This window comes from Denticeps clupeoides, unplaced genomic scaffold (assembly GCF_900700375.1).
Source record: "Denticeps clupeoides unplaced genomic scaffold, fDenClu1.1, whole genome shotgun sequence".
Taxonomy (NCBI): domain Eukaryota; kingdom Metazoa; phylum Chordata; class Actinopteri; order Clupeiformes; family Denticipitidae; genus Denticeps; species Denticeps clupeoides.
In genome coordinates, this window is record NW_021629732.1 from 65,362 (window position 1) to 83,562 (window position 18,201).

The 18,201-nt window shown below is 46.1% G+C and overlaps 2 protein-coding genes and 1 long non-coding RNA gene across 3 annotated transcripts; 1 reads left to right on the top strand and 2 right to left on the bottom strand.

The window, feature by feature from the left end:
- The first annotated feature begins 6,171 nt into the window (after window positions 1–6,171).
- On the top strand, window positions 6,172–9,582 carry LOC114773091 (frizzled-4-like). The gene is made up of 2 exons (XM_028965617.1): window positions 6,172–6,666; window positions 7,175–9,582. The coding sequence occupies exons 1-2, from the start codon at window positions 6,412–6,414 to the stop codon at window positions 8,507–8,509; spliced, it is 1,590 nt and encodes a 529-aa protein (XP_028821450.1). The 5' UTR covers window positions 6,172–6,411; the 3' UTR covers window positions 8,510–9,582.
- A 236-nt stretch (window positions 9,583–9,818) lies between these two features.
- LOC114773093 (uncharacterized) lies at window positions 9,819–13,189 on the bottom strand. The gene is made up of 4 exons (XM_028965618.1): window positions 12,923–13,189; window positions 12,294–12,566; window positions 11,657–11,779; window positions 9,819–11,205 (listed from the first exon to the last, which is right to left on the bottom strand). The coding sequence occupies exons 1-4, from the start codon at window positions 13,134–13,136 to the stop codon at window positions 11,111–11,113; spliced, it is 705 nt and encodes a 234-aa protein (XP_028821451.1). The 5' UTR covers window positions 13,137–13,189; the 3' UTR covers window positions 9,819–11,110.
- A 6-nt stretch (window positions 13,190–13,195) lies between these two features.
- LOC114773094 (uncharacterized) lies at window positions 13,196–15,184 on the bottom strand. Its single transcript, XR_003744210.1, has 4 exons — window positions 14,984–15,184; window positions 14,522–14,544; window positions 13,908–13,951; window positions 13,196–13,239 (listed from the first exon to the last, which is right to left on the bottom strand). It is a non-coding gene; the product is annotated as an uncharacterized LOC114773094 (long non-coding RNA).
- Between the last annotated feature and the right edge of the window lie 3,017 nt (window positions 15,185–18,201).

The window sequence follows — 18,201 nt, forward strand, 5'->3', positions numbered from 1 at the left end:
GAGAAAAGATTTGGTATAGATGATCTTATAGCATTTTCCAGCCATATGAAAAACCATGATTCAAGTCCTCAAACATGCTTTAGAAAATCAGATCTCTGTTCTAGAAATGAAACCAGGTGCCAAAACACGCATAGTCGTTTCTCCCCCACGCCAGGAGACTCTTTAATTCCACCACAGGGGGAAACGCTAATGTTACCATCCACACCCGCATCTTTTGCTTTTGTGCTGCACCACACACAACACGTTAATTGCACATGTCTTTGCACTACTCAAGCATTATTGGACTGTCCCAGGACTCCGCTCCAACAATGTGAAATGTATCTGTTTTAATTTCAATCTGCTGGAAACTGTGAATTTCAGTCTGATCTCCTTCCAATGAACTGCATGACATTGAAGGACATATTAGAAGGACATGTAGAAATCTGGACAATTCCTTCAAGCACATCTGTGCATGTGCCCTTCCGTTAATTTGAGCATGAAAAGCGGCATTGCACCACGAGGCTGTGAGTACTGATACGCTGCACTACCAAACCACACCTTACTACTTTCATTGTTTATTGTGTTGCATTGTTCTGTTGTATTATCGGTATTGGGTTCTCTCTAGTCATGTCCTGCGACTTGTACAGATGCATTGATCTTTAAGCACTGAGGCAACCGCGCCTCCTTTGTTTCTCAGCAACAGGCTCTGTGTTTGGTATGTAGCGCTGCGTAGAAACTCGACGGTAAAAACACAACGTTCCTCAGCTGCAGCTGGCCTGCTGCCTCTCACCTTTTCAGCACAACAGTTGACAGTACATTTCCACCGGGGAGCGTCCAACACACACAACCCACCGCATCCCCCTCCAAAAAACACACTGGCTGACGACTCGCACATTCTCACCCGATGTTGTCACGGTGATACAGCAAGGTCTACCATCGGGACGTGTTCCCCAGGAGGAGGCTGAATGTCTGGAAAGAAAGGTTCACCATACGAGCTCGCATGCTCACATAAAACCAAGAAAAAGCATCTAAAAGCCAAGCATTTACACGTCATTCACACATACGTTTCCACGGTTCATTCATATGTTAACACACACACACAGGAAGATATAAATCACCATTTGCACATGTGTGGACCCACACACTGGGAGAGGCATTGTAAGTGTACATGGCTGAAGGACAAGATCCAGGTGTCGCCGTGATGTGTTCCAGCGGAGAGCTGGGTCTGAAATGTGCATTCGTTTCCCTAACAGACAGACGCAGCAGTTCACTCACGCTCTGTCTTTCTGGCCAGCGCACACGTACACATGCATCAGCATCCATCAGTGTTTATCAGACGTGGCCTTCCAGCGGTAGACAGTGGTGAACTCATAAAGGTGCAATACGTGGCCGGTTGTGCCTGCGAGACCAGGTGTCACTTTTACGTTCTATGAAATGTGTCCCATCTCTTTAGTGAGCAGTGGGCAGCCATGAAATGCACCCGGGGAGCATTTGTGGGGACGCTACCTTGCTCAGGGACACCTCAGTTGCACCTTGGCACCTTGATGCCAAGGTCCATTTACTTACCCGACAAATCACCACTGCCCTTATACTATAGGGGTTAATACGTGTGTGTATTATCGAGGGGTGAGAGCTATGAGCAAAATGACATTTTGGGCAAATTTGAGATATGATTATCAAATGATGACCACCAATAATATGAAAGAATAGGGATAATCAAAAACCAAATGACATAACATTGAATGCACAGAAGCAGTTGATGCAAAATGTGTTAAAACAAAAAATGAAATGAAATCAACATGCGACATGCCATCAAAATATGTTTATTTTTGTTATTGCCCCTATGTTTCCCTCCCCTCAATAAGCACTGAAAATTTAAAATAAAAAAAATAATTATTGAACAAAAGAAATAAAAACATGAATGCATACATTTTATAATGTAGTGTATGGCTGATTCAGCTTTCTTAAAAAATAAACGACCTTTCAAATTTACCTGGCGTTTCCTGTGTCAATTCGCTGATTCGCACATTTCTGGTGAAATCCAGGTTTTAGCTGCAAGTGTGAAATGCGTGTGAACTGGCGCAGGAGAATGGACCCTAATGGCCAAAGACTGCAGGCTGTGATTGTAAGGGTCCTGGTTGGTGAGGAGGAATTTGCGCAGGAGATAAAACCTACGCAAACACAGGGCCCCGGTCTCCTCAAACCCCTTGTGGATCCAGGATTATGCCATTAACCGCGTGGCTGCTGGTCCTCAGGGTGTATTTACTGTGCAGAGAAACTAGCAGAAACTAGTGTATTCACTCTTTACATGAGGAAATAATGAATTGTCTGTAGGTATGAAAATGATTACTGATGTGCTGGCTGCTATTTCATAAAAGCATTCATAAAAAATATGAATGATATCAGTATATCATGATGGCGATATGCTGGTATCAAGTATCAAAGACTTTCTGTTAAAATGTATAGATTTGACTGTGTATTTCATCTTCAGTTACACAGGTGTCCTGGTTGTGTCATACACAGTTGCTCTGCAACAAATCCGCTAGGCCTCAGAATCTCAAATCACGGAATTCCCTGTGATTCCCATTCCCATCAGTCAACAGTGGGTGACAAGAGAATAAATCTTAGACTGACTTCAGGCTTTACAGTAAATTTAACATATTTTCCCCCAGAAGTGGATTTTCTTTGTCAGAATTGTACAGATAACGTTGTGTTCTGCCCCCTCGACATGCATTGTACATGCGTAACATTCAGGAACATTTGAAGTAAGCTCCTGGCTGTAATTCTTGAGTAAGAATTGAGTTGGGACAAGACTTTCCTAGGGTCCCAGAAGTGATGTCACAGCTTATTCCTATACAAACAACATCTGGCCCCAGAACGCTGTGTTACAGAATACCCCACTAGCTTCAAGGCCTCGCCACAGTTGAGAAAATGAGTGTGCACCTCGGAGCAGAACGCTGCGGTCCCCGTATTTGCATTACATGCAGTCACCCATGCCACCATCTTCCTCTTCTCCTGGAAACCGAATCCCTCCGAATCACGGTGTGTGCATGCGTTCTGACTTCTCTTTCAGTAATTCTGTTTAAACAGGTGTCACGTAACACCTCCGGAATACAGATTTACTGGTGCTAACAGGCGACGGTGCACACAGACATGTACCCATGCAAATAGCCTGCTCACCTTTGGCCATGCATAAGAAACCTTACCCACGGTTCCTGTAACTAATCCATAATGCTCCATCTGGCATCAATTAAGTTCTGATGCACTGGAAAGTTTTAGACGTGCCGGGGCCATAAAAGAACACAGTATATAAAAGCATTCATTTGTATTTCTGAGGCTGAGAAAGCTCGCAGTAGTTGGACCGTTTGACTCAAACATGTGAACGGTGCTCTAGAACTCTGGGCCGGTAGGACGCATTATCTTAAAAAGAAAGACAATTCCTTGGATCAATTTTATTCTTTTCATGTGAGCAGCAAGTCTAAAGCCATCGAGTAATAAAAATGACATCTTATATTACCATTGGTGGCCGCTGATCACAAGCTATCACATGATATCACATTGATGTCCCATTTCAGACACCCTTCAGCAGTAACCTGGTCCATCCACTTCCTGCCGGGCCCTCAAGCGGACACAAACTTGAATCTGAAGCATGAATGAAGGGTTTCCATGGCAGCCTTTCCGCAGTCTGTACATGCGAGCGCTGCTTCATGCGAGTTGGCCACCGTGGACATGTAAAGACATGGCGTTGATTAAGCGGCAGTGCCGTTTTTTTGGGGGGGGGGGTTTTTTACGGCACTGCAGCTAATGGTCGGCAGCTCCCGTTTCATCTCGGCGTCTCTGAGCTTCATTGCGCTTTTTCTTTTTTTTCAGGATTAGGGCCCAACAGCTGACACAAGCCGCGCTGCACACCAAGTCAAGTATAATATGTGAGAAACAATTGGGTTCCTCTGTGAGAACAGGCGCTGTAAACCAGCTAGGAAAATTGCCTGTGGATTTATAGATTCACACACACACACACACATACAAATATACATATATTCTATATATAAACCACAAAGATTTTAAAAATCTTTTGCCTCATCACTGGTGTGGTTTTATTGCTTCTTTACTGAAATAATTGAATAATATTTTTTTTTAAATGTTGACTGAAGCTTTAAAAAGTGACAGACTTAGGGTAACAAACGCAACGTTCCACTGGAGCTGATAAAGTTTCTCTCTACATCGTACGCAGATATTCCACCATTAACAGACATTTCCAGCTACTAGTCGTTTACAACATGAACAATGAGTTTTCACCCATTTGATGTCTTTTTAATCCACAGAACAATGGTTTCCCATCAAGAAAAGGACATTTCTACCCTACCGTAAACTTTTAAATGTGTGTTATTATAGTTTTTGAGCGGTTATTTGCATTTTTTCCCCAATGTTTACTGAATAGAGTTTTCTTAGCATGGATCCTGAACTGACGTTACGTTAAGAGAAATGTGAAGGGAGCTCGTCTCCAGCCAGCAGCCGCACAGCAGAGCTCCTCTCACCTATTTGCCGGGACTCCTGAGTCAACAGGGCCCGGGTTCTGCAGGGTTGCCAGATGTGTGGGGGCCCTGTAACCGGCGCGCCGTTTCTGCAGCTACGCGGGTTATCATTCAGCGACTGGAGGATGTTTTTGGAACCACTCGTTTTCATCACTCGCGCACAGGAACGAGACGCGGGGCTTGCAGCTGGCGTCTGAGACGGGCGGAAGAGGGAGCCTGACAGATGGAGATGAACCGGGCGTGAGAGCAGAGATTTCAGGGACCAGAACATTCGGAAACAGCAACGTTGCATGTTAGGTGTTGTCTCTTTGTACTATTTGTGATGAGGTTTACTCTTTTAGTCCAGGTTTAGTCAGGCAGTCGTTCATTTGTTGGGTGAATCTTTATTTGAATCTGCCACACGATTTCACTCCATTACAAAGGCAAAAAATAAGTTTAGGGTCATTTAGAAATGTCCTTGTTTTTCCATGAAAAAATAGTTTTGAATATAAAAGTAAATAAATCGTCAAATATATGACAAGTCGAGCACACAACTACTGATGCATTAGATGCTGTACTAGTTTGAATTTGATCAGTAACATCATTGAAAAATAGTTTTCTAATAATGAGACTTTTAAAGTGACAGACTTGGGTTAATAAACACAGCATTCCACTAGAACTCAAGACTAATTTCCAGCCACCAGAGTCTTTTACATCATGTCTCGGCTGGAGTTTTCAACTAGTGGATGTCTTTTTAATGCACAATTGTTTCCCATCCAAAGAAAAGACATTTCAAATTGACCCTAAAGAGTTGAGTGATAGTGTAACAAAAAACAATACCAGACAATGGCCACTTGAAAAAGAAATATAAAGGTGGCACGAAATTAGAATGTTTGGGGACGTGAATGCTTTGCTGTGGCAGCGTAACGCTGATGTGTTGCATCACTTCACAGCTGGACACGCGGGCCACAGATAAGCATCGACCCATTGTCCCCTGATTGTGGCTAATTCAGGATTTGACCTGTCAGCGGGGGAGGGCACTGAAGACAAACACTGTGGCTGGGTCGGGCGTGTGGGTGCGTCCTTATTTCTGGTGCCCTGTATTGTCGGGGGGAAACGTGGGGAGGTTGGGTGAGTCTCATTCCCCTCTTCACTCGGGCCCGTGGACTGAAGATCTCTCGCCCCGTCGTTCCACACTGCCCCGACTCCTGCACCGCTGGCACAGTGGGGCGGGTGGGCAGGCTCCGGAATGCAAATACCTGTCCAGTGACAGAATGCAGACCTCAGGGCAGGACAAAGGAGAACGTAAACAGTGGCGTGTTTGCATTGCAAACAGAGGTGCCATTTAGCACACATTAATTTACTTATTTACACCTACTGTGCAGCACCCAGCCCCCAGCACCCCATTGACCTGTAGCTTCTCCTCGAATCGAACTGCTAAAAATCCAGTTTCAACCTAAATGGAAGACCTGACGGTGGTTTCGTACAATGAGAATTTAAAAAAAAAGAAAAGAAGGAAAGAAAAAAATTGGGAACGAACTGAAATTATAGGACCTGACAGATCTGCAGCGGAGCCCCGCCCCCCCTGGCGCGGACGCGCTCTGATTGGCTGGCGCCAATCCCGGCTCCCTCTTTACCAAACCGGGCGGCGGAGGGCGTCCGGAGAACCGCGCGGACTGGCCGGACGCACCAGCGGCCGCCGGCAAATGTGTGTGAGTCGCGAAGTCACACACACACACACACACACACACACACTTTTACTGCAGGAGTCGGGCAGACCGCGACACGGATTAAAACGAAAAAGTTTTTTTTTTGTCGCCGACCACCGAGTAATCGAATCAGGGCATAAATTCGAGTTTATAGTTCGGGGCTCGGCGCCTTGCAGCCCGTTGCGGTCGGAACTAAATCGCCGCCGCGCACGATGCGCTGGACCTCGGCCCTGGACATCGCGCTCTTCTCCGTCCTGGTCCTGTGCGGCCAGCTGGGGGTCGCGCACACTTTCGGCGAGGAGGACGAGATGACGTGCGACCCCATCCGGATCTCCATGTGCCAGGACCTGGGCTACAACGTCACCAAGATGCCCAACCTGGTGGGCAACGTGCTGCAGTCGGACGCCGAGCTGCAGCTCCAGACCTTCACCCCGCTGATCCAGTACGGCTGCTCCAGCCAGCTGAAGGTGAGGAGATCCTCTGAACTTCTACGGGCTATAAGATACGGTGGAGGAGAGAAGATCTACCCACGTTGCAATTTGCATGTTGTACATTTACAGCTTTTATCAGACGCCCTTATCCAGAGCGACTTACAATCAGTAGTTACAGGGACAGTCCCCCCCTGGAGACACTCAGGGTTAAGTGTCTTGCTCAGGGACACGATGGTAGCAAGTGGGCTTTGAACCTGGGTCTTCTACTCCACGTGTTCTGTGTGAGAGTGTGTTCGAGAGAGAGAGAGAGAGTTGTCCACTGCGCATTCAGCATTGTGTTCATTAATCTGTGCACAATCTGCACCGTTCTGCAGAGGACAATGTGAGCCAGAGAGCGCAACTGTCAATCTGGACGAAGGAAGTGAAATTCAATGAAATGTTGACTTTTGTTTTGACTTTTGGTTTTTTTTTGTCCTCCTCCGTTATTTGTTGAAAATGCGCTACGTAGGCTCACTCGAACGTTTCCTTTCTTTGTCTTCTTCAGTTCTTCCTGTGCTCCGTTTACGTCCCCATGTGCACGGACAAGGTCCCCATCCCCATCGGACCCTGCGGCAGCATGTGCCTCTCGGTCAAGCGGAAGTGCCTGCCGGTCCTCAACGAGTTCGGCTTCACGTGGCCCGACCTGCTGAACTGCAGCCTGTTCCCTCCGCAGAACGACCAGAACCACATGTGCATGGAGGGCCCGGCCGACGACGAGGGGCCCTTCCACACCGTCCGCGCCCACCAGCCGCTGGAGGAGGAGTGCCAGGCGCTGGGCGCCGGGCCGGACCAGTACGCCTGGGTCAAGCGCAGCCACGGCTGCGCGCTGCAGTGCGGCTACGACGCCGGCCTGTACCGGCGCCGGGCCAAGGTGTTCACGGACGTGTGGATGGCGGCGTGGGCCGTGCTGTGCTTCATCTCCACCACCTTCACCGTGCTGACCTTCCTGGTGGACTCGTCGCGCTTCTCGTACCCGGAGCGGCCCATCATCTTCCTCAGCATGTGCTACAACATCTACAGCGTGGCGTTCGTGGTGCGGCTGACGGTGGGCCGCGAGCGCATCTCCTGCGACCTGGAGGAGGCGGCCGTGCCCGTGCTGGTGCAGGAGGGCCTGAAGAACACCGGCTGCGCCATCGTCTTCCTCCTCATGTACTTCTTCGGCATGGCCAGCTCCATCTGGTGGGTCATCCTCACGCTGACGTGGTTCCTGGCCGCCGGGCTGAAGTGGGGCCACGAGGCCATCGAGATGCACAGCTCCTACTTCCACATCGCCGCCTGGGCCATCCCTGCCGTGAAGACCATCGTCATCCTCATAATGCGGCTGGTGGACGCCGACGACCTGACGGGGATGTGCTACGTGGGCAACCAGCACCTGGACGCGTTGACCGGCTTCGTGGTGGCGCCGCTCTTCACCTACCTGGTGATCGGCACGCTGTTCATCGCCGCCGGCCTGGTGGCGCTCTTCAAGATCCGCTCCAACCTGCAGAAGGACGGCACCAAGACGGACAAGCTGGAGCGGCTGATGGTGAAAATCGGCGTGTTCTCGGTGCTGTACACCGTGCCGGCGTCCTGCGTCATCGCCTCCTACTTCTACGAGATCTCCAACTGGGCCGACTTCAAGCAGGCGGCGCGCGACTCCTACATGGCGGCCGAGATGCTGCGCATCTTCATGTCCCTGCTGGTGGGCATCACCTCGGGCATGTGGATCTGGTCGGCCAAGACCCTGCACACGTGGCAGAGGTGCTCCAACCGGCTGCTGAGCTCGGGCAGGACGAAACGGGGCAAGCGGGCGGGGGACGCGTGGGTGAAGCCGGTGAAGGGCAACGAGACGGTGGTGTGACGGGGAGCCTGTCTCCAGCAACAGAAGACGACCTGACGGGGTGAAGTGGGACGCGGAGGGGGACAGGACGGTAAATGTTTGGACCCTCTGCAGGGTGCCATTACGCGCTTCGCTTTGAAGGGGTGGCATTACGGGCCGCGGCGTGGGATGGTCGCTCCCGGCGGGACTCTCGGGTTCCCACTGCAGCCGGAAGGGTTACAGCGCCCCCTAGTGCACGGCCGCCGCCACCGCATTTTCGGGCTTCATAAGTACCACGAACCACCGGGGGGGACTTTATCAACGTAGTGCCACACCCTTCAATACAGATTATTCACAAAATTAACTTTTTATTATTATTGTAATTTTTTTACAAATAAGTACACTGGACAGCAGATCTGTGCTTTTATTATGGAGAGCATTATAAGGGGGAGGCTGCAGCTAAGGCACCTGGGAAATGTATGTTTTTCACCACTGACGCGGATGATATTAACCGGTCGTAAACCAAGACATTTTGTAGGATTCATTAAGCCCTCTGTGGACCCTGAGTTAAAATTTTTCAGGTAAAATCTGGAAAATATATATTTTAAACGATAGGAACTCATGAACTCTTCACCATTGTGCCATTTTTCCTATAAAAGAAGAAACGCAAACGCTCGCAGGATGCACAGCCATAGCTTCTTTTTTTCGTGTGTGTAGCACATAGTCTCACACTTAAAAGAGGATTCTGACATAAATGTGGTTTAGCTGTGTGATCAGTTGACTATCGTCCCACTTCTGAGTGGCTAGACAATCTACAGAGGGCCTTCACTGCCTCTTTAATGTTTTGAATGTAGGCATGTGTGTGCGTGAGGGTGTGTGTGTGTGTGTGTATGTGGGTGTGTGTGGCTTGGACAACTGTGCTGTTAACTCAAGTGAAGCCTGGGACTATGAAGTACTTTGTAAAAATGAATTGTAAAGGAGTTTTGTTATAAATGTATTATAAAATGCTAATTTATCTTTGTACAAACTAGGCCGAGAACCTGAAGACATGTTTGTTATTTAAGATGCTTTTGTATAAAAATGAAAAATTAAATATGTGTTTTATTTGATTTTAAGTTTGCATTCACTTGTCTTTTTTTTGTCTGCTTTTGTGGTCCAGACCATGTAGAACAAAAAGAGACAAAAATACTACGTTTTGCATTAAAAGTAACATTTCTTTTTTTATTGTTATTTGCGGATGACCATCACATTCTTCGAGGAGCTTTTTATTTAAAGTTTTAACTGTTTAGGTGGCTCTCAGTGAACAATCATCTGATAAAAGCCTCCATGACTGGTTCAAAACCACAAGTCACTATTAATAACTCCATAAACCGGTTTCAGCAACCTTTCAACTCTCACACGTTGTTTGCGCTCTGACGAAAGAATATATGAAGACTGAATCAGTTTATCAGCCCGATTAACTTCCGTACACTAAAATGTGTGTGTGTGTGTGTGTGTGTGTGCAGATGTTGCTAGCTGTGGGGCTGTATTGCTCTATTGCCAGCCACTAAAAATGCCATTGCAAATTACTTTATTGGTCCTGAGGGAAATGTCTGTAACGTCTGAGAAGAAGAGACCTACAGCCTCGATGGCAGACTCAATCTAGTACAACATCACAACATCATACTGACGTCACATTGATTCATACAATTAAATAAAAGAAATGCAGTGATTCCGATGGCCTTTCCACTCTTGGAATCTCCACCAAGCAGTTTAGGAGATATGAAACTTGGGCTGAAAAGTTCAAATTTAGGTGGAATGCCCCTTGAATATAAAAAAAGAAATAAACGTGAATAAGACAGCAGCACCAGCACACTGGATTTTTTTCTTTATAATTTCAAATCTTTTTTTTATATGGCATAACATAAGAACGCTTACTTATTACAAGAAGATGTTCAAGAAATGAAAAATAGTTTCAACCAGTGCAAGAGTCAGTTTTTTTTTTGTTCTTAAGCAAGAAATAAATGAGCACATTGGGAATGATTACAGAAGTAAAAGTTCAGCATGATGTTTCAAAAATTAAAGCCAAAGTAAATAAAGTAGCAAAATTTAGCTTATAAACTCTATAGAGTCATGTCAATTTATCTTATCACATATGTATCACATATACACATTTACATCTTCTTCTTGACGTGCTTTGCAAGTATTTTCTTTTCCAAGGAAGAACCTCGAGGAAAAGCAACAAATGACTACAGAACCAGAGAAATACCAGAGTAAAAAAAAAAGTGCAAAAGAAATATGCCGCCTCACACAAACCATGGGAATAATGTTCTAGAAGTTAATGACCAACTTCTAGCAAAGGGGAAACAGCACCTTAGGTTCTCTGGTGAGTGTTAGCGAGGTTTCAAGTCACACTGTTGTCCATCGTCCAACAGCAGATAGCAGCGTGGTCCATCCAAACACACACAGTCATGTCCCTGTGCTGTCCTCTGGTCAGACGGGTGGGAATGCAGCAACAGAACCGGACCAGTCCCATTGGTACCCCTGGTCAGCCGTTCCTGTCCCATCCCAGGGTGACAACAAAAATGTGGAGGGGAACACACACACACGGAACGGCATTGGTCAGCAGGTGTCCATGACAGGCTGCACCTCCACAAATCACAGTCAGCAGGACTGAGTCAGTTTAGAATTCTCTTCCTCTCCTGTGCCATGACCGCTGAGTGGGGGTGAGGTGGACCTGAGAGGAAATGCAGCTGGACCTGAGACAAATACACAGTCACTCTCAGAATTAAATTTTTTTTGTTTTTGTGTGCATCCAGTAATTTCTGGGTAATAATATTTTGTAGAATAATTGTTCTGCAATGCATGAAATACATAAATGCATAAAACATTCATTTTTCATGAAAGGTCATCATGGGTAGGAAACTTAATGGATTTTTGCTGAACGAGTACGTAATTCCAGTCTCAAGTATTCAGCTAAATAACCATTACAGCACCACCATCTAGCATTACCCATCTGACCAATACTATGATTATATCAATGCGTACTCTTGAAATACTCAATGCATAAGTAATTCATGGAATATTACATATTTGTTATTCACTGTTCTAATATAACATCACATCTTCTTCAGTAAGAAAGAGATCAAAGTATAGAAATTGATTGCATGCACTTTGCTCATACAATATATCAACAATGGTTCTGCTTACCATTTGATGCTCTGTTGTAGGAAACCCTCCTCATCTTCACAACGGCCACCACCAGAGCCACAAAGATCATGGAAGCCATGACGGTCCCTGCCACTATCAACATGATGTCCTGGTGCTCGTGGCCTGCAAAAGCAAGACACGCCTTTACTTATCCAGGCCGAGGTGTATTATGGGTGTGAAGGTGTCAGGGCATTCATTCGGATTACGTTTTATGGCTGCCGTCTGGGGTCATAGGTTGAAACGAATGGGGTGGCCAACTTTTCAAAAGCTAGATGGTAAATTAATGACCAAACCAGTCCGATTTCCTTTTATAGGCCTGGCTCTTCAGGTGCTTTCTAACTTCCCTTTATTTTTGTGTGTGTGTGTGTATATATACATTCATACATACACACACACATATATATAATTATTTAAATATATATATTATTTATTTATTTTTGCAAGAAGAATGATGCTGTAAATAGATGCTGTGCACAAGTGTTTTAGAACTTTGGCAAATATAGGCCAATGACAATCATAAGCAAATATGGGCACTGGCAATTAGAAACAACAGCTAGGGTTGGTGACGTGTGATGTTCCTGCTTCATCAATGGTAACACTCTGGCTGGTTCTTTGCCATTTCGGAGAGAATACTCACATATGCTCAACTCCTTTGAGATGGCGCCCCCTACAGAGCAGCTGATATTCAGCGGCCTGGAGCAGTTCAGTGTAACAGTGCTGAAGACGCTCCACAAATCAGTGACGTTGTCCAGCCAACCACCGTTGTCCACAACGTCCCACTGAGTGTGACTGTTCTCAGGAAGCAGCCTCCACTCCGGAACCCGGAATGGGTGACCGGCGGATGACGAGCAGTTCACCACAACCTCGCCGTTCCTCCTACCCAGTAGTATCTCTGGCCGACTGTAGTTCACTGTGGGGTAAAAATGTAGAGGGTATGAGGTGGGTGGCTACTGCACTGACGTTCGTGCACAAAACACACTAAGCAAGCATGTTTCATTTCTCATTTTTAAGCAGCAGAGTGTTACTTTTTTCTATATGGAAAAACTTGCCTAATAAACAAACAAAATATTATTTGTTGGACAATGATATATATATATATATATATATATATATATATATATATATATATATAGAGAGAGAGAGAGAGAGAGAGAGAGAGAGAGAGAGAGAGAGAGAGAGAGAGAGAGAGAGAGAGAGAGAGAGAGAGAGCGAAGAGAGAGAGAGAGAGTAAAATGTTAAGAGTCAATAAGTGTCAAGAGTCAATACCTGAGTCTGGAAGAATCAAGTTAAAGGAGAACGACTTCTGGTTCGCAGTCACGCATGTGTAGATCCCCCTGTCCTTCAGACTCAGGTGCAATATTTCCAAAGTTCCAAGTGGCCTGTTAAATCTGAAATGGTTCTTGTATTTCACGGGAACGTGGGGTTCCACGTCCTTGTTCTCATAGTATCCGTTAATAAACGTGGTCTCATCTCCCTGCATCTTCTGCCAGTAGAGAAAGTTCTGTTTTCCCGGACTTGAGACGTTACAGTACAGCGTGATTTTCCACCAATTTCACCAAAGATGTCTTTGGGTGTATCTGTATCTGTATATAAGGTGAAAGGGAACACAAAAAGAGGGCAATTCAAATAAGGCATACAGTAGAAATTCTCACTTTCTAGAACCGCTTATTCTTACTCAGAGTCGCGGCTGCTGGCGGCCATCCTGGGACACAACAGAGAGCATGGATTCAGCCAGGGCGGGGTGCGCCCATTCAAACACACCATTCACTCACACGCTCACACCTACGGGCAATTCAGAGTCCATCTAGTGTTGATGCCTTTGGGCTGCGGTAGGAAACCGGAGAACCTGAGCAAACCCATGCCAATGCGGGGAGAGCATGTAAACTCCGCACACACAAGCTCTGAGCCGGGATTCGAACCAACAACCTTGGAGGTGTCAGGCCACCGAGCGGCCCTGCAGCAGGAATCCTTTCTGACACAATGAGAATTCATTTTCCGTTTCCAACCGAAGCTGAGATGAGGCACTGAGCCAGTGAGGCGTGGCGCGGCGAAACGTGAAACATAAATGTAACAGAGAGGGGGAAAACAAAAAAGTGGCCCGACAGAAACCTGTGGTCTGACGCGAGTCTGTCAGTAGACAGACATGCCGGATCCTTCACCTCGGTTTCAAGAACAGCACTACCCGGTAGATCCCCACACCTCTTGCATGCAAGTCTCGCCACTGCCTTCATGAATCCAATCAAAATCCTACCTGAACTCTCGCCCGGCCTCGGCAGCGACAGAGCAGCAGCGAACCTGGACACAAACACAGCAGGCCATTAGCGAGACACCCTGTCAAGCGAAGCGATTGTCATTGTGAAACACTGCAGCACAGCACACGGTGACACAATGAAATGTGTCCTTTGCTTTTAACCATCACCCTTGGTGAGCAGTGGGCAGCCATGACAGGTGACCGGGGAGCAGTGTGTGGGGACGGTGCTTTGCTCAGTGGCACCTCGGCGAATCGGGATTCGAACCGGCAACCTTCTGATTAAGGGGCCGCTTCCTTAACCGCTAGGCCACCACTGCCCCCCAAGGGTATTGAAACAGTCCTTTTATATAGCATTCTGTTTAGAACAGTAAATAGGCATGGAAATAATTTCTCAACTCATCAGTGCAACAGATTCTTTAGGAACAGTTGGTAAATTCTGGAATACAGAATTTAAGGAATAATTGCAAAGGGACAGTGGCCATCACCAGGCCCTTCTCATGTTAATAGGGGGGTGACGTCCCTGACGCCATACCCTTCTGCAACATGTGGCACATAAAACTTTCCTCTTAATTCAAACCTGCAACAACTCAGGAGTGGCATGTGGGTATACTTACAAGGGCAGCAAGCGACCACTGACCTGTTGGAGATTGAAAGAGATTGTTGGAGATTGAAAATAACAAATAAATAATTAATTAAACGAAACAAGTTTGAGACAAAATCAGAAAGACAAGAAAGGACCGACGATGACGTCACCACGACACGTGATTTAAAGGGAAATCCCCCTCCCCCCCCCCCCCCAACATGATGTCATACATCGAAACTTGACGGCATGATACGGGCTGCGCTAGGAAAATGTGAAACTTAAATCGATGAACCAAAAAAATCGCTTCGCAATACGGCTGCATTTAGTAATGCACAAAAAGGAGATGATTTAAACACATGTGGGTCCGACTTTTAGGAAAGTTTCATTAATGCAATTCATCCCCTTGTGTTTATGACAACCTTTACAGCTTGAGTTAAAAAAAAGAATAGAAATACGAATGTACGGCATGCAGCCAGGTTAAGCGTGTCCTTACCAGAAACCGCGCCATTCCGCTTCACATCGTCCCGACAGGTGGCTGTGAGGGAAGCTTCGGGAACGCCGACGGCTTGTTTCTCCCTTTTTAATCTTACCACGCCCCCCTCGTTCTGATTGGCCAGCTCTCCATCACGCTGATGACGTCATTTCACACACACTCGAAGACCAGTGCATTCCCTCCCAGGCCAGAATCCCCCAAATCTAAAGGCATTCTGCTGTGTTCGTTCGACTGCAGCATTGCTTTAGATCTAGTTATTTAGGCCTTGGCTCAGTTTCAAGAGATGCATTAAAGACAGGACTTAAACCCAGAAATCAGGAATGCAAGCGTTGGCCTGTCCATGTGAAGACGGTCCAGATCATTTGAGGATGTGATAGTGCACATCCTCCTGACCACTCTTTCATTACTCAAAATGAAACCGAGGAATGCCCTCATGCGTTAGGCAAGACGGGACGAACAAGTAGACAAGGATAGGCGCCCAGAATAACGCTTTCATCTTTCCAACTGGAAACGGGTGGAGAAATCCGTGCCTTGGTCGCCAGGCGTCTCACAGGCAGCGGCGTTCGGTTCCTTTTCAGCTCGGTGACAGAGGTGGGAATTCTCTGGGGTTTTCATGCTATGTGCGACAACCAGGCACTCTTACTGACCCCGCCTGACCCTGACGCCTCGGTGGCCTGACCCTGACGCCTCACTGACTGTCTCCATGCTGACTCAGCATGCTTTAAAGAACATTTCTTTAGTCCAATGTCATCGGTTTAATCTACTAGGTGGAACCAATTCCCCGCCCCAAAACACGCAATAACGTAATCACTCTGGCATCCTCAGATGATTTCGTGCCAACTCAGCGTTTTTCCTGACGCGAAGCAGCAGGTGAAGCGGTAAAGGTGCCAGGCTAGCAGGACAGGTTTGGGTGGGATTGGGTTCAGTTCTCACTTCTCGAGCCTCAGGTTTACAGGAACGCAGCCCGTTACAGGAAGAAAGGGGATTTTCCTGTTCCGCCCACCTTCTGCACACACTGATGTTCAGGTTCATGAAAATGACCAGCGATGTCAGCGATGAAGTAGGGCACGCCCTTAAACAGCCCACCCCTAAAGCCCACACAGGCATTTCACGTCTTTCAAAGGTTTCGAGATTGACTGTGATTCTGTGATGACTGAGTGAAGCATGTCAAAAAAACAATAGTAATATTATGCTTGGATGAAATCCGCAAGTTCCTAACTGGAGATTTATCGGTGAAGTGAATCGCAGCTCATCGCCTCCTTTGTTGTGGCTGCTTTGGTGGATTCTGCAGCACCATCAAAACCACACAAAATAACACACCGCGTTTCTAGAATTGTACAGCACCGGAGCTGTCTGCTTTTTTCACCAATCAATTTAAAAACAAAAAAAGAAAACGAAACCAAAGAAATAGAAAGAAACACAACTTTCCAAACGTGTCCAGATGTCCAAAAGAACACCAACAATTCTGTAAAAAATGAGACAGACAGACAGACAGATAGACAGATGGACAGATAGACAGACAGACAGATAGATATATAGATAGATAGATAGATAGATAGATAGATAGATAGATAGATAGATAGATAGACAGACAGACAGACAGACAGACAGACAGACAGACAGACAGACAGACAGACATATCAATAGATATTGACTGAATGTTTAGTGTACCTCGGTTCTCAGGAATTTTGCTGCTACTAAAGGTCACTGCTCACACACAGTTCTTGTTTAATTTTACGGCTAAGTTTTCCTTCCTGTAAAACCAAAAACCATAATTTGAAACTTAAACAACAAACAAAACATTGCTTCAGGAGACATGTTCATGGCCCTCAAGCCCCCGCACTGGTTGACTACCAGACAGCCACGTTCCTCATTTTACTGGCATGCGGTTGTTTCAGATGAATCTGCGAACCTGTGAATCATCGCATAAAGGGAACACTTGCTGACGTTCCTTGTGATGGCAGACGGGCCTCTGCGCTGATGTGTTACGATAGTTCCACTAGGTCTTATACAGCAGCTCATATGAAAACAATTTCTTGTATATAAATTGTATTAAGCAATTCTGCATGGACTCTGTCTGTAAACCAGTTATACACCAGTTGGTTAATACATTATGACCATATTATTACAGGTGAAGTGAGTAAGTATAATTTTTTGGCAGTGGGTGGGATATACTAGTCAATAAGTGAACAATCATAAGAATTTGAGCAACTTTGACAAGGACCAAATCATGGTGCAGCTTTTGTGGGATGTTCCTGGTCTGTGGAGGTCAGGACGTGCAGAGGATGATGCTTGAGACACTTGAGCTCCTGCCCCTTAAAAACTGGACAGACATGAGCATTTCCTAACAGTATTTCAATTGTAAAATTCTTACAATGGCCACGTGTGAACATTTTTTATTTTATCATGCCGATGGCATTCACCCGCATTCGCTGGTCTGTGTGCGTCACTTTGGCCTCATGAGTCACAAGGTGTTGCATTGCCTTAACCGTGACAGTGAGACCATGTCACTTTCTTTTTAACCATTTCCTGTTTGTTGTATTGTTGTGGGACAGTGTCCTGTCCCTCACCTTCCTGCTCACTCACTTACTCAAATCTCCTGGTGTTTCCCCAGTCGGCTCTTATGCCCGATAACTTGACAACTCTCGCTTGTTTACATCTGACTTGTATTCTATCCCTGTCATGTGGCCCGTTTCATCCGGTTTGTCCCTCAATCAGAGCCGACTTCCCCATTTTTCTCTGCCGTGCTGTGTCTAGTTTCCTCCTTGTTGTTTATGTCTGGCCCGATTCACAGAGCTCTCCATTCGACTGTGTGCCAATTTCTTTCCTGCTGTTATTATAGGCACAGGTTCCACATATCTGTCACTATATTGTAACCGACGTAATACAAACTCAAACAGCGTCATTAATCTGAATATTTATTACAAAATAATATGTAATAATTTACATTTGAACTGTTCCTATATCTCTTATTCTTAGAGAACTCTGGAGAAAAAGTACCTCAAGCTTCATTTGATGCTCATTTGTGAACAACTTGCCTCCCTCATTCTGGGATAAAAAGTCTGAACAGGTAAGTACAGTACAGGCCAAAAGTTTGGACACACCTTCGCATTCAATGTGTTTTCTTTATTTTCATGACCATTTTCGTTGGTAGATTCTCACTGATCATATCAAAACTATGAATGAACACATGTGGAGTTATGTACTTAACAAAAAAA